The sequence below is a fragment of the Nannobrachium achirus genome, assembly GCF_963921795.1.
Source record: "Nannobrachium achirus genome assembly, chromosome: 11".
In the NCBI taxonomy this organism is placed as follows: domain Eukaryota; kingdom Metazoa; phylum Chordata; class Actinopteri; order Myctophiformes; family Myctophidae; genus Nannobrachium; species Nannobrachium achirus.
This window is the reverse complement of record NC_137820.1, coordinates 13,743,428-13,759,906: the sequence shown is the minus strand read 5'-3', so window position 1 is coordinate 13,759,906 and position 16,479 is coordinate 13,743,428. Positions and strand designations below refer to the sequence as shown.

The following is a 16,479-nucleotide window of genomic DNA, read 5'->3' as shown; positions in this document are numbered from 1 at the left end:
GTGTTGTAGAAAAACTAAAATTGCACAATTTGCAGTAAAGCCAGTCCATACCTGACAGTTTGAGGTTTAAAGATGGGGTGGCCCTCCTGTTGGTCCGTGTCCACCTGCAGGGCGTCCTCCAAGAGTCTGGATATGACCTCGCGGGCGGGACTCTGCTCCGATGACGAGCACACCGGATTCTTCACCTCTTGGAGCAGCACCAGGTACTTGCTCTCGATCTGACACAACTTGGCCTCCAGGGCCGTGCACTGGAGGAAAGACACGAAGGAGGAAAAGAAAGTGAAACCGACGAAAACAACAACAATAGAATGCAAATCAGCAAATGTTGCTTTTTATTCCTTTTTTTTCCCCCAGCTGAGTTGATTTTAGAGGGCACCAGCTGTACTTCCACATAATGCTACACTGAAGTTCCGTTTCTATTCATTAAATCAGTGGTTCTCAACGTGTGGGTCGGGACCCCCCAAATTATTTTGGGGGGTCCCCAGATGATTTGATTAATTTAAAACACTGTTTTCTCACTCAACAGTAAAAAAAATAAAAAATAAAAAATAAATAACATGCAGTATAAGTGTATAGATATCTGCACATTTATAAAGTGACAATTAAAGGACTTTTAATACCTTTGTAACATGTAACAGTGTCCAAATTGTCAACTAGGCCTATTAGAGGCAGAATTTGTGAAAATAGCCGTATTTTCACAATAGAACAGTGTTATACAAAATGTAATGCCTCCTCTTAGTGCTCGTCAGGATGGGGTGGGAGGTCCCCAGTTAAAATATGATTATTTTGGGGGTCGCGGGTTGAGAACCACTGCATTAAATGACTCCACTGTTAACGCAACCTGCAGGACGGTGGATACTACCTTGGCTTCCAGAGCTTTCTCTCTGCTCTCTGAGTTCCTCCGTAACACTGTCAGCTCCAGGATCTCTTTGTTCAGAAACTTGTTCTGGGATTTGTAGCCTTGAAGGCTGTCCTGAAATGGAAGAGACAAGCAAAACCGTGGTAAATAAAAAAAATCAAACCTCGGTTCAAAGTGAAGCGGTGAACTTTTATTCTATGTGTTCTAGAGCTATGCACTCTGTGATCTATACATTCTTCCAATTCTGAATGAATGAATGATTTTATCTGGAGGGCCGAATTGTCATGTGAAGCTTGACAAATCCTCAAAGTATGGTCTCATTGGACATTTTTAATCATCCAATCATCAGACCGGGACGGACGTTACACACATATTCTGGATGTACGGGACAGATAAAACCTGTTCATTCTGGACTGGAATGACCATATATGGACATGAACGGGACACACAAAGCCACTCCTTGGAAGCGGCTTTCACCGCTTCAAAAATAATAATAAATACATTACTGACATTGTTGTATGGTGGCAAATGCTGGCCAATTTAAATTCAACAACTATATCTTCATTAGTGTGGTTGCCCGACAGGGCAACACACTATAGTCCTGGGGAAACTCTATTTAACCTTCTTCTAGATAAACTTTTATTAAAGTTGCAATTGGAATTCAATGGGGGAAAAGTGCAATTGGAATTCAATGGGGGAAAAGTGCAATTGGAATTCAATGGGGGAGGGGTGCTAGCTCGAGGATTGGTCTGGGCAATTAGCTTGCTGCAGAATATAGTCACGGCATCCACACTTTCCAATTGCATCTTTACAGATGTCTTCAACTACATATCTACTGCACCAGCTGCTATATATCGTTGGGTGGAATCCTCGTATGTCCAAAACCATTCGTTTTGCATTTATCATTTTAAAAATGATCTAAACTAGTGAAAACAGCCGATCTACAAGCACACAACGCCTCGAGGCGTTGTGTGCTTGTAGATCAGCTGTTTTCACTACTTTTGTGCGAAGGAAACAGTGATGAAGCAGTGCTTTACTTTGCAAAAGAATTTACAAATTTGAAACTTGGAGATACGAGGTTTCTGCCCGACAGTGACGATATATTCATAATGTATGAATGCAGACTTTGTCTACCACACCTTCAGGTTGTTCAGTTCCTGTAGCTCCTTGCTGAGCGTTGGTGAGTTGCATTCACTGGTCTGGCTGCTGTTCTCCAAGCCCTCCTGGGACAGTTTGATGATGGCGTCGTCCTTGGCTTGGATGGTCTCCATCAGCATGCCCAGCTGTTCGTTCATCTCCCCCACCTTGACCTTCAGGCCTTTCAGTTCCTGCTGCAGGCTGTCCTTCTCCAAGGCGAGGCGCTCCATGTGGCCACACAGGGCCTGAATCTGTCCATCTCGTTCCCGGAGAACGGCCTCCGCCTGGGGGACCTCCTCCTGGATTAATGCCGGGGCCGAGGTCTGGCCCGGAGCCGGGCTCGGGTCTTGGGCCGGTGCCCAGGCTGCCCGACTCAGTGGTTGTCTCTCAGTCTGGGAAGTCCTGAGGGTCTGCTGCAGAAGTCTGACCAGCTCCTGGTGGAGCAGATAACACCTTTTTGTCAAGACAACAACAGGGTCCAGACAGGCTCATGCTCCACTTTTAAGCCATTAGTTAGGAGAAGAATGACAAAATAGGAGTCAGTCCAGCGGTCATGTTTTTCTTCCTCACAAAATAATTTTATCAGAGATTGTCAACAAGACAAGAGTACAAACTAGGTCCCCGACACAACACGCTTCAAAATATAATAATAATTGGTGGTTCTGCCCCAAACAAGCCACTTCTCTTAGTAGTCAGGGATCTCTCTAATGGCGTGTTCATACACAAAGCAAACCTTTCTCGTGTCACAATAATATTAAGTACAGTAATCCGTCTGGAGTGAACAGACCATATACGTTTCACACCATGGCTCTGCAGGAGGCTAGCTTTCTATAAGATGGTCGGACAGTGCATGTGTGTGTGGGTGTCCGTAGCTAATCTCTTATGTGTGCACACTCCCTGTTGGCCAAAGTACCTCCATAATATTTTATACATTTTCATAATGGCAGACAATAGGATCATTGGCAGACTTGGATCATGCTAAAACCTTCTATGTCATAGACATAGACGACTGACATCTGGCCAAAATGAGGTCAAAGTAGGAGCTACGATGTGGATCCCGAGATTCACATGATTACATTTTTACCAGCTTGCAAAGCTGGTTAATAGTCAGACAGCCGATGACAGCCGATGAATCTCCTGCAAATTGCAGGAGGATTGTTTCAGCCGCTTGCTGAAACAATGTCCAAATTTGGAGATGAGCATGCTGACATCACTGACACTAAACAGTGTCGCCACCATGGTAACAACCGCATGCTGAAACAATGCCCAAATTTGGAGATGATGTCCGCCATCTGTCTGCATGCTGACATCACCAATAATAAACCGTGTCGCCACCATGGTGACAGCCGCATGCTGAAACAATGCCCAAATTTGGAGACAGATTGATACAACGGCTATTGCACAACTGGAAGTCAATGGTGACTGTCCTGCCCAACAGGCACCGGTCTGGGACTGGGTTCTCCAACATTACTTCTGAGACTCCTACATTCAATCCCTCATATACTGTGCATACCCCCCGGGCACAGGACTAGTTATAATATGAATGGTAAGACAGAATTCAGTTCCCAGTGGATTCCGCAAGGTCACTAAACTGCTCCACAAGGCTATTCCACAAGGTGAAAGCTGGTAGAAAAGGACTGTGTCATTTCTTGTTAAAGGGCATGTAAAAGGAAGGAAGACCTTAATAGTGAGTACTCATTAAATACACTACTACTAGTAGATGACAGGAGTCCCAAAATACCAGAAGGCTTGCTCCTCATACCAAATCTTTCCACTCTCTGAGCCATTTGCCATTAACTGAGCTCTAGCTTCTGATTCATCGAGTCAGATTAGAAAAGCAGACATCAGTCCACTATTCAAAAGGTGGTGTAAGTTATTTTTATTATCATAAAACAAAAAGAAAAAAAAATGTAAAGCTCTATATTCCGATGGTAATCATTTCTATAGACTCCGTCTAGAGGGTTTGTATAGTAAAAGGGGTGTCCCTGTCTCTCCAGATCTTTAGTAAAAAGAAAATATATTTTCGGGTCAGGGTACCCATTTCATCACATCAGGAGAAAGGACTCCACAAAGATAATTCATCAGCGTCAGTTTTATAGTTTTCCCGTTCCCATTTTGTATGCTATGCGGGTAAACATTATTGTGCTTGTACAAGCTTGCGAGCTTGTAGATCTGCTATTTTTGAAAAATTGTGAAAATTAGAATTTTGACCCGATTCTATAAGTGTCTTTTGAATCCTTCTAAGATTTTTTGAAAAAACTATGTTTATATGTCAGCAATCTGGCTAGCCATCGTCAAAGAAAAGGGCCTTTTCACTTAACTGGAGCTCAGTTAGTCTGTTCTTGAGAGACTACTATGTCAGTGGTTCTCAAACCTTTTCATGTGAAGGACTCCCAAAATGATATACATGAATATATTTGGCCACGGACCCCCATCTCAAAATATCTAGTTCCAGGGACCACCCAGAAGCAAAATTTGAGTTACAATGGTTCGCTTTGAAAATACATTTTCACAACTTAGCAGATCTACAAGCTCGCTGCGCGGCACTCGGTGCCACGCTGTGAGCTTGTAGATCTGCTATTTTTCAATTGCTAAAGCATTCAATAATTCTAGGCCTAATATCCAATTTCACGTGTTTATCCTGCATCCTGTATGAGTTCTCTCTCTCCTGATTGGATAACATTGGGATCATGACCGTAATAAGCATTTTCTGTTTACAGAGCTTGAGAGATTTGGATTGTTCAGTAACAGAGATCCTGTTACTGAACAAACACTAGCAATGACTGCTATCAGATTCGGAATATATAGAGCTATTTAACACTTCAAAGAAATATCACTTACACCACCTTTTAGCTCCCTCCGTTCCATTGCAACTTTTAAAAAGGCCAAATGTTGTTATCTCAAGTAGAAAAACAAAGGCCTTATGTGCCACAATGCACAAAATGGACAGGTATTATTGATACATTTGATATACTATTAACAAATACATTTTTGGTAGAGAATAAAGCTTACTGTTTGATAGCAGCGTTACAGCTGAAAATCAAGCTTTCTCTAATTGTAGCCATACTGACTGACATATTCAGTGCTGACATAACTAAAACCAATCACAACTAAATAATAGACAATCGAATATTCAGTCTATGTCCACTGTTATCGGCCTGACATTATCAAAGACTATTTGCTTTGGGTTTAGGATAGGGGTGGGCGATATGGAAAAATACAATATCACGATATTTTCCCAAGCTGTATCACGATACACAATTTTATCACGATTCTTTTTCACATTGGTTTTGATGGTTATTTTTCAAGTTACTTGACAAAAACTAGACTCTCTGGGTTCCTTTTGAGAGGTCTAAATTGAACTTTACAAGTATGTACCTCTGACAGTATACAAATGAAACCAATTGTATACTGTCAGAGTTAAGGGGAGACCTTGACATTTTAAAGTTTGAGAACTACTGATTTAGACCAAAATGCAGGTTTAAATTGAATTCTGCAATGAATCTCCGTATTAACGATTAAACAGGATTTTTTTTACAGGGCTCCCTCAATTGTATCACGATATATACGATATCTCTGAAAAGGCATATCGTGGAGACATTGTATCGTCTCCACCAGGGCAGGAATTTCATGGAGGCCATGAAGGCCATGGCCGCCGTTGCCCCTCAGTTTGGCCTTGTGCCCCTCAAACCAATGGCATGACCTGAGGCCACAGTGGCCTTAATGCCCCAGCTGACTGTACCACTTTCTCCTCTGTCTCTTTCTGGTCAATATGTAGACAGTAGACACCGGTGTCTCTTTCTTGTCATGAAGACACCAGTGTCTTTTGTTGAGATTCTGAAATCTTAACACCCCGAGTCCCCATCTTTAAAGCAATCCAATGACTTTGATTGATGCAGGGCTGAGCGTGGATCAGATTGTAAATGCCATCATGTACCTATTTCACTGCAGATTAGGTTATCATCCCTAACCCTTAAATTCAAGAAAATCTTTCAATTGACTACAATCTTGTTTTATTTGATGGCCTTCCTGCCCTGGCATTTGGCCTTTGTGTCCTCAAAAAATGAACAAAACCAAAGGCCAAGTGGCCTTGCCCCTAAAAAGATGAAATTCCAGGCCTGGTCTCCACAATAATTATCACCATATCGCCCACCCCTAGTTTAGGATCCATTTTGACCATCAAGTGTAAAATATAGATTTTGACTTGATGACAACTCTTTACTGTCTTGTGGATAGTTCAAGATGCCTTGCAGAGTGCAAGAAGATATTTAAAGACACTGGTGTTATGCAGAGCTGACAATCTTAGTAGTGAGTTAACTCATCTAGTGCCAATCCCGAGTATACTCGTGAAAAGTAATATATTACTGTAACGGCGGTTACATTACCGAGTACAATGGCGGAAGGTCCGGAGCCGAAATCCGTCGCTGATTTCTCATCGTCACGGCTCCACGAGCACAAAATAGTCATCCCATAACATTGAGGTGGACGGGGGATCTCATCTTTAACACATCGGATGCCCACGTGATCTCTGACGTCTTATTTGCTGGTGCCCATGGCAACGCGTCATTTTACCTACCGGCGAGAGTACTGGCGAGAAAAGTAATCCGAGTAAATGTAATCCAAGTATGTCCTGTTTATTTCGCGAAAATCTTTTCTTTCAGTCAGGACCGTTTTTTATCATTTCTAAGCCACAGTGTTTGTGTTACGGCATGTAGAAGAGGCTGCCGTTTTGAGAAAAAAATGAAAAAAGGAAGAGAATCCGGAGAAAACAGCATTTTTGTGCAGCCGGTAAACAGAAAGTCAACGAGCCACACAGCACGTCCGGGTGACGTAATTGCGCGCTGCATGTTGGGAAATGGAGTTGTTTCATCACCGCGGTAGCCAAGTGCAGTAGCTACAGTACAGTATAGTTTACTGTACAACGCGTCAAACGCGTCGTTGGGCACTCGTAAAGATCAAAGAGATTGACGCGTAGACACCACGTGGGCACCCGATGTGTTAATGCCCATTATCTCAAAACTACACTTTACAAGCGAAGATGGAGGCAGATGCTTGCTTATGTTACACATGTATAAAAGCTCCGGTCCGCCATTACACAACTCCACGTGGACTACGATCGCTTCCTGTGAATGACGCGATGACGTCAGACCGGAAGTGTTTACGCTGTGGACTTCTGGCCTTCAAAATAAGATAACGGGAGTGAATGCAGCCTGAGGGTGGCATTGTGGACTTTATAATCCGTTAATTTCAGGAGCACTAAATGAGTTAACAGTACATGACAAAACTTCATTTGAATTAGACCATCTGTTAACTACTCAAACAGAGCATGTATGGTTCTAATATTTCTTCAGGCCAGCTTTCTATAATAGCATATTATGTGCATGTATGTGCTCCTGGCTCTACCTCTAAACAGCAACAAAACAAGAACAGAGAGTAAGCTGTAAGCTGCAATTGACACAGCTGCAATTTGTTGTTGACTGCTATTTCCTTATTTCCGTCCTCAAGATCATGACTAATCAATTGCTGTCTTTCTGGTTATTAGTGAGAAGTCAGAATTACAGCAAATATGCTCAGATGGCATTTGGAAGAACTCTATCTCCGGTCCGTATTGACTAAATGGGGAGTCAACCACGCGGTAAAGATAGATTTACGCTCCAGTGACTTAAAAAGACGCGGTAATGTGTCGACACTACTACACAAGATTTTGTTAAGTCATACACTCTTGTGGTAGGAAATGTTTGTATAAGAAATGTTATCTGACATTTTCACATAAGTTTCACCAAACCTCAGAATATAATTGAAAAGAAATCCCCATAAAGAAAAACTCCCAAGACTTTAAATTGTAGTATTTAGCAGAGCTGCTTTCCAGTAAGTAGTACATGAGCGAGAGGCATATATATTAGGCTTCAGACAAACAGAATGACAGATAAGGTATAGAGCAGGGGTTCCCAAACTTTTTTGTCTCAGGGCACCCCATAAATATATTTTTTAATCCGAGGCACCCCTACATTATAATTTTCACTCCCAGCACCTTATATTTATAGAATATAGTCGTTGTTGGGTGGAAACCTTGTAGGTTTCTGCCCGACAGTGACGATATTTAATGATTATGTTGCGAGGAAAACGTCGAAATAATAGCCATTTTGGTTAGAACTGACTTAAAATAACTTTGTACTTCCAAGTTTAAAATGATACGAAATATTTTTTCAAGTGTCCAAATAAATTCCAAATGTTATCAAATTATCTCGATGGCACCCCTGGACTGCTATCGCAGCACCCCAGGGTGCCCCGTCACCCACTTTGAAAACCCCTGGTATAGAGGGGAGTCGGTATAGAGAAAGAGAGAGAGAGACATGCACCTTCTGGCTGAGCAGGTCCTCTCTGAGTTTGGCCTGCTCCTGGTGCACACGGTTCAGTTCTTCCTGTTGACCCTGGAGCCGGGCCTGCATCTCCGGCGGTTTGCTGCCGTTGTACTCCACCGGCGAGTTCTCGGCACTGCGTGTCTTCATCATGTCTCGCAGCAAGGGCCTCCTGTGTCGTGAGGAATTGCGTCCGAAGTCAAAGGTGAACGCTGACCCGATCGAGTCTGAAAACACAAGCAAATAAGACACAATAGAACTTGCCACACAAGCTGTTCTTTGGCTTCCTGTATCCAACCCTTCCTGAATCAATCACTTTGCCATGACTTTCTTTTTTTTCCCCCAATATATTTTTGGGTCTTTTTCTGCCTTCATTTATAGTTTTTGATAGTGGAGATAGAAAGGAAACAAGGGAGAGAGATGGGGAGAGACATACAGTAAAGATTGTCGGGAACAGGACTTGAACCCGCGATACTGTCAGGCTGAGTGTGGAAGTATGTATGTTTTCAGGAGGCTGGACCAATAGCTTCAGTGACAATAAACAACTTCATACTGCAAGTGTGACAATTGACAAATGTGTCTAACTCTGCCCATGATGTGATGACACCCTCTCACCAATGTGGTCATTGTGAAATAGATGTACATATCGCACGACGCACGTACGCATTTATTGTGCAATAGCCGTACATGCGTCCACATGTACATCAATCTATAAATCCCAGAATTTGTGAGCAATTCTTTGCCCATACTGTATATGGAGATCTGTAACTCTCCCAAGTACATGACATCAATTATAACAGTATTCTGATAAGGGGTACTGCACAAGGTAGTGGTTTCTGTCTGCACTAGTAATATTTAATGTATCACAATTTCACTTACAGTATACCCAACCTCATTTTGAAATGCTACATACAGGTTGCACTTCTTGTTGTTTACTCTACATATACTTTTGTATTCTGTTTGTTTTGATACTTCTTTATGTATCTGCTGCTGCATGTATTGTACACACTGTAGTACACAGTACAGTATGTGTGAAAGCATATATGGGCAATAAACCTGATTTGTTTGTTCTGAAATATTGCAATATATTCTTTGCTATGGGAGTCATGCTAACTGGGGTAAAGGTCATTTGTGTTCATGTCTGACCAGTGTGGGTGGGGTGGTGGAAGGGAGTGGACATACGCCTGTGCGTGGTGTCTGGGTGAGGTTTCTGTTCAGGGACGTCCTTGGGCGGATGGTCCACAAGCTCCCACTCTTCTGAGGCGCTGTTGGTGTAAAACACACTGCGCCTGTTCTCGCCTCCGCGGCCGGGCCGCAGATGAGACATGGAATGCCTGACAGAGGGAAGACAGGAATTGACCCATTTAGAACGGGTACACATTATTGTGTATCATTATTTTATGCTTTAACTATTGAAAAATAGCAGATCTACAAGCTTGTAGATCTGCTATTTTTAGAAAAATTGTGAAAATTAGAATTTTGACCAGATTCTATAAGTGTCTTTTGAATCCTTCTAAGGTTTTTTTTAAAAACCCATGTTTCTATGTCATCAATCTGGCCAGCCATCGTCAAAGAAAAGGTCCTTTTCACTTAACTGAAGCTCAGTGGTTCTCAAACGTTTTCATGTGAAGGACCCAAACTGATATTTATTTGACCACGGACCCCATCTCAAAATATTTCTTTCCAGGGACCCCCCAGAAGCAAAATTTGAGTTACAAACGTTCGCTTTAAAAATACATATATTCAAAGATTTGCACACATTTTCACAACTTTTACAAAAATAGCAGATCTACAAGCTCGCAAGCGCGGCACTCGGTGCCGCGCTGTGAGCTTGTATATCTGCTATTTTTCAATAGTTAAAGCATTCTATAATTCTAGGCCTAAATCAGTAAGGGAGCTGGACTTGAAAACACAGAAAGCAACAGGAATGGTTTAGGTGTGGTAGCTACTGTCACACAAACTTCTTATCCAGAGGAATGTGCAAAAAGTAAAAATGTCAGGAAAGCCTGATGAGCTGTTAACTTTTTAACTCTGCACTGGAGACTGTGGAGAGATATCCTTTATATCAGCAGCAATGCATGCTGCCATTGTCCGAGTTCTCCACCAACAATTTGCATGAAGCATGCCTGTCACATTGTCATGCATTAGCTAACTATGAAGCCGTACAGTCTGCTAGTCTAAATAGATATCTATGTTTGTCTTGATCAGAGTTTGTTGGAGTGTGACTTATGAAACAGACTATAGATGAGATGTTAATAATCATTGTCAATCAATAATCTTCCATCGGTGCCAGAGATTTGCTGTCCACAGACGGACGGACAGATTGAAGGACAGACAGGGTGCAAAACATAGTCTTGGCCATGCCTTTCGACCTGGCGGGGGACAACCAGCTGTGTACCCATAAAAAACTAAAATGTCCCAATTGAAATCACACTTTGGTAGAGGTTTGGGTTGTGTAGTTTGTTACCTTGTCGTGAAGTAACTAATCCAATTGGAGAGATATCTTGCTCCGTTGCTCCATTGATTAGACATTTTTATTTTCCTCATTGCATTTTGCCAACATACTGTGTGTAACATCACAAAACAGGTTTTTGGAATATCAATTTCTAATCAACAGTGCAGCAAAATGTATAATGTATCATTTAAAAATGTCACTTTATTGCAGTCCACCCAATGACTAAAAACAGTCATTGGGTTCAAGTGTGCCTTTGTGCTATAATAGACAAAATGGAGACAGAAGGGGTGCTCATAAAATCTTCCAATAATGGACAAATTAAAGATAAGTGGGAGCACTCAGCAGACCAGCACAGATTGTAGTTAAACTTACTCTGAAGATTTCATTTCATTTCATTTCATTTCATTTATTTTTGTTTCGCACATGTAGTGTACATTTCCATCATATCATACTTAGTTCAGAGAATCAATATATCTTTTTTTTTTTACAGTACAGTTCATTCTCTGTTCTGTTGTTTGTAACTGAGACCATCTCCATCTTTAATAACTGTGGCACTACTCTATAAGATCTCCACCGATAAATTACATTACATTACTCTCAGGCAGCTGGAACCGTGTCATAGCAGATTTGTCTGGTCTCCAGGACCAGACAAATCTGTCATTGCAACAAAACAAAAAAAAGCCCTCTGCAGATTTGGTCTGGCATCGCTCAGTTGTGATTGGATTTCACTCCCTCCGAAGTAGTGAGGGACCAATCAGGGCCAGGTATGCAAATGTGGGGCGGGTTTATCACCAGAGGCATTTTTGAAATTCCCGGCCTTGGAAATACATGTTCCACACAGAGATTACAGACTAAATGTCTACACATTGATATTTTGTCAGGCCATGCCAGGCTATTGTCAGCTGGATTATTGGGCTTACCTGAGTTCTGAGCCCCAGTTTTTCAGGGAGAAGTTGAGGGGGTTGTTGGTCAGGCCAGAGGGCCCTCTGGTTGACTGTATGCCCACCATTCCGCAGCCGTCTGATTCCATCTCCATGGCAAAGTCACTGCGGACCTTCTCCATGTTCTCGCATGGCTTCTCAAAGAGAAAGGCATCTAAAATTCAATATGGAGAGGCACTGTTAAAGATTTGGGGGGAGGGGGGGTGGCTGCTCTCGACCAGGCTTGCCTGGAATTTACATTATGAGGAAACATTGTTCAGTATATTGAGGCGTGCAACCATGACTCAAGTCTAAAACTAGGAAACAGAAATCCAATGTGTAATTTCTGGAGTTCTAATGTCAGTCAATCACGCGACTGCGTATTTCCCGGTGAACCTGTGCGCAAAGGTGGGGGCCGATGGGCAAGGAGGGTTGCGAGCTTATGAGAAACAACTAAAATAAGACCTTTGGCTGGCGAAAACAGTTGCGTGGTGCATTAGCGGAAGATGACGATAAAGGAAATCATTAAATGGAAAACATTAAATTAACTTCTGAAAAGGCTTCTAAGCCTACACTATAGCCTACTAAAAACTAGTGAACCGCGATCTTGCCACACGTGAATAATTGTGGTTGTAAACAATAACACAGACAATATAAACCCTTAGTCTAGTTGTGGGAAGAAAAGGTTATCATCCCCAAATAACTTTTAAATATCTTGCAATTGGCGACGAGTCTCTTACTAAATCGGCAAGAGTGCCTCTCATTCTCAATACATAAAGGCTAGCTATATAACCTCTCCATCATCTGCAATAGTCAGTGGTGCGTGTTCCCCACACTCCCAAGCCCCCACCGTTGCGCTTAGGTTCACCTGGAAATACTCGTCGCGTCAATCACTATGTAAACCATTACCCACTATTAATGGGTTACGGGCTCAGTGACTGTCAGATCTGTCTGTGGTTTCCTGAACAGCTCTACACCAAGCACAGACAACATAGGCCATTATTGAAGTCAGTGGACTAATTTTACATCTTTTGAATGGTACAAAGTGAGTCAGGGCACATGTGGGAACAACGTTGGTCAGTGCCAAGCAGCTTTAACCACATCCAGTGTGATGATGTCAAGATGAAGTCAAGTGCCATTGACTCACTTTTTATTTTACACTGCAATTCAAAGACAGAGCTGATTTTGACTGTACGACTTACGGTTACATTTTTATAGAACAAAGTGTGAAAGGCCCTGTTATAGCGCAATTTGAATAGTAGTTCTTTCTTGACCTACTGGGAGAGTGTGTGCAAAGTTTCATGCGGATCTGTCCAAGATTGGCTGACGGATGGATGGGGTGAAAATATGTCCTTTGGCTGTGAGGTCTATGGCCGTCCGGCCAGACAGAGAGAGAGACAACAAATGGTGATCCTGACTTGCTTTGCAACAAATAATTATTTTATCAACACCTTTTATTTTGGTTGTTTCATGTATTTATATTCTTACTATAATATTATTTAATCTAAATTTTACTAAATGTTTATTATATTGTTTGTCGTGTGGGGAAAAAAGTGGAAAAGCCACCCCAGAAAGAATTTAGCCTCTATCCACATGGGAAATGAATCACACTGGATTTTCTACCACCCTTGGAGACCTGCTAATGAATACTGAAGATTCAACAAAGTGAAAACTCCAATTAAGGAGCTGTAACTCCACTTCAAAAAGGCTGACACTATTTTTCCAGCCCTTCTCTCTCTCCTCCCATGCATTCCATCAGAGCTTTCTGGCAAGGGTCAAAGGTTTGGCAGATCAACAAGAGTATCTGACAAAGACAAAGAAAGAAAACAAGTAGCTGAGGAAGACACAGACAAAAAAAAGTATTTCGCAATGGGCCTGTCTTTGTGATAATATATTCAATAAAAGCAATTCCATATGGAAAACTAAAACAAACTCAAACACATCATCATATTGAGTGTAATTTAAGTGCAATAATTTACTTTTGATTGGATTTTGAACCGATATTTGCCCAAACCTAATTAACTAAGTAGTAGAATATTGCTATGCATAATGACTAATAGCTCTAATGTTTAATCTGCAATGTACTTTGCGATGTATTTTGTGTAAATACAGATCCTTGGTCAAACATGGGTTTGTTTACCTACAGCAGCTGTGTGAATGTGAAGGAGTCCAGCTGACGTGTACACATGAGCATGCATGCCATGCGTGTGTGTGCTTGTACTTGTAGAAATATGAGGAAAATCCTGCAAAGTGGAGGCTTAGTTAAGTTCAAGCCAAGGGTCAAAGGGGACTTTGCCAGTATTTATGAAAATCCTATTATTCTATTGCAAGGAGAACGTGAAAATCGGACAAATCTGTGTTGTGTCGAGAGCTCACTCTCTGTGTGCTGTAAACCAGCCTACAGTACGTAAAGCGACTGCCGGCCATTTTCCAGTTCACAGAATGCATCAGGAAGTGTTTAATATACATGTGACTCACATGTATATTATTAGAGGTGTGAATGTTCATTGGCCTCACAATTCAAATCGTTTTTATTTGATTCTACGATGCCTCACAATTTTCAAAGTTTTTCTATAATACTGCTAATGGCTACTTTTTTCCATTGGTTGATACAAGCAGTCAAATATACAGTATATTATTAACTCTTAGTAACTTTTATTTATAAAGTGCTTTAGTGAAATGTGCGTATAATCACTCTCCTTCAAACATAAATGTCTTAACATTAAATTACATTTTGTAAACCCAAATAAGTAAATGATACAGGGATAACCAACCTATTGTCAATCATCAAAAACCAAACATAAATCCTTGTGCAGTGCATTACAACTTTACAACTGTGCCGCGTATAATGTACAAAAAAAAGATGTAAAACAAACTATTAGTACTGAACTAGGGATGGGACAAGAATCATTGTTTTCGTTTATCGTGATAAAACAAATGCTCTCAATAATCGTATTGTGGAGATTTAAATTTATTCTGAAATGGTCCCTCATGGTTCTGCACTTTTTGTCTACAACCAGGGCAGGAATTTCATGGAGGCCATGAAGGCCATGGCCGCAGTTGCCCCTCAGTTTGGCCTTGTGCCCCTCAAACCAATGGCATGACCTGAGGCCACAGTGGCCTGAATGCCCCAGCTGACTGTACCACTTTCTCCTCTGTCTCTTTCTTGTCAATATGTAGACAGTAGACACTGGGTTGGGCTGCGATATCTGAATTTCCCTCGCGGGAGGAGTAGGTAACTATTATTATTATTATTACTATTATTATCTTTCTTGTCATGTAGACACCAGTGTCTTTTGTTGAGATTCTAAAATTCCCAATTCAGTGACTTTGATTGGTGCTGGGCTGAGCAGGATCAGATTGTTACCATCATCTATTTCACTGCAGATTAGGTTATCATCCCTAACCCTTAAAATCAACAAATTCTTTCAAATTACTAAAATGTGTTTTATTTGATGGCCTTCCTGCCCTGGCATTTGGCCTTTGTGCCCTAAAAATGGACAAGACCAAAGGCCTTGCCCCTAAAATGACGAAATTCCAGGCCTGTCTACAACACATCTCTTTGCCAAACATAGCAGATCTACAAGCTACTATTTTTGGCTAATGGTTAACAAAAGAGACATTTGAAGAGTTTGAAGCATATTTTGATTGTTGCGATAATGTCATTGATCGCAATTATCTTGTGTGTGTGTGAGTGTGTGTGTGTGTGTGTGTGTGTGGGTGTGTGTGTGTGTGTGTGTGCGCTGTGTGTGTGTGTGTGTGTGTGTGTGTGTGTGTGTGTGTGTGTGTGTGTTCTATTTGTCTGTCATTCAATGTTATATGAGATACTTCAATGGTTTCCAGTGGAAATAAGCTTAGTCTTTTCATGGATCTCCTTTTAGTAGACCTTGTACCAGTGAACTGTACCGTCATGAAACTGTACCTTTTCCTATGCAAACTTCTAATAAAGTCTTCAATCAATCAATCAATGTGTGTGTGTTTGTCCTTTGCTCTACCGTTGTCTTTGGCCACCAGGCCAGTGGGGGAGTATAGCAGAGTAGGAGAGACCCAACTGTCCCTCTGTCCAGCACCCCGTGTGTTGCTGTAGTCCCAACGCTTCTGCTGCAGCTGCTGGAGCCAATAATGCATCTCCCGTTTGTTGGCAGCCTTCAAACACATACATGTACATTCACACACACACACACACACACACACACACACACACACCGTTATTCAATGGAGACAGGCATCATAAAAGGCAATTTTACCTTCTCATACTGCTTCTTCATATAAAGGCTAATCAACAAGCATACAGAGATAGTTTTGGTTATCAGAGACACCTCTAAGATTGCCATAACTGCAGGTACATGCCATCAGGCCTTGTATAATGACGAGCCATGAGATAACTGACAGTGTTTCACATGACAGATAGTAGCAGGGACATGCTGGCCATTGGGAAAAGCGGGACAACTCCCGAACGGCCGGTTCATTCCCGGCCGTTCCAGGCCGGCCATTAGGAAAAAATAAAAAATAAAATGTCGGCCTTCGTTCCATTTTGGGGGCTGGGCGGCCAACAAAGTACATTGTCACTGTCGGGCAGAAACCTTGTATCTCCAAGTTTCAAATTTATAATTTTTTTCGCAAAGCAAAGCCCTGCTTCATCATACAAGGCTGTTGCACAAAAGTAGTGAAAACAGCAGATCTACAAGCACACAACGCCTCGCGGTGCGAGGCATTGTGTGCTTGTAGATTGGCTGTTTTCACTAGTTT

The 16,479-nt window shown here is 41.8% G+C and overlaps 1 protein-coding gene across 1 annotated transcript in view; it reads right to left on the bottom strand.

Moving 5' to 3' along the window:
• The window catches only part of tbc1d2b (TBC1 domain family, member 2B), a 30,534-nt gene that overhangs the window by 12,629 nt on the left and 1,426 nt on the right, over nt 1–16,479 (bottom strand). Inside the window, exons 2-8 of the mRNA XM_080736764.1 lie at nt 15,726–15,876; nt 11,731–11,905; nt 9,538–9,689; nt 8,356–8,582; nt 1,999–2,430; nt 863–973; nt 52–248 (exon numbers count right to left, since the gene is read on the bottom strand). Of these exons, the coding sequence (XP_080592890.1) occupies nt 52–248; nt 863–973; nt 1,999–2,430; nt 8,356–8,582; nt 9,538–9,689; nt 11,731–11,905; nt 15,726–15,876 (1,445 nt within the window). The remainder of the gene's footprint in view (nt 1–51; nt 249–862; nt 974–1,998; nt 2,431–8,355; nt 8,583–9,537; nt 9,690–11,730; nt 11,906–15,725; nt 15,877–16,479) is intronic.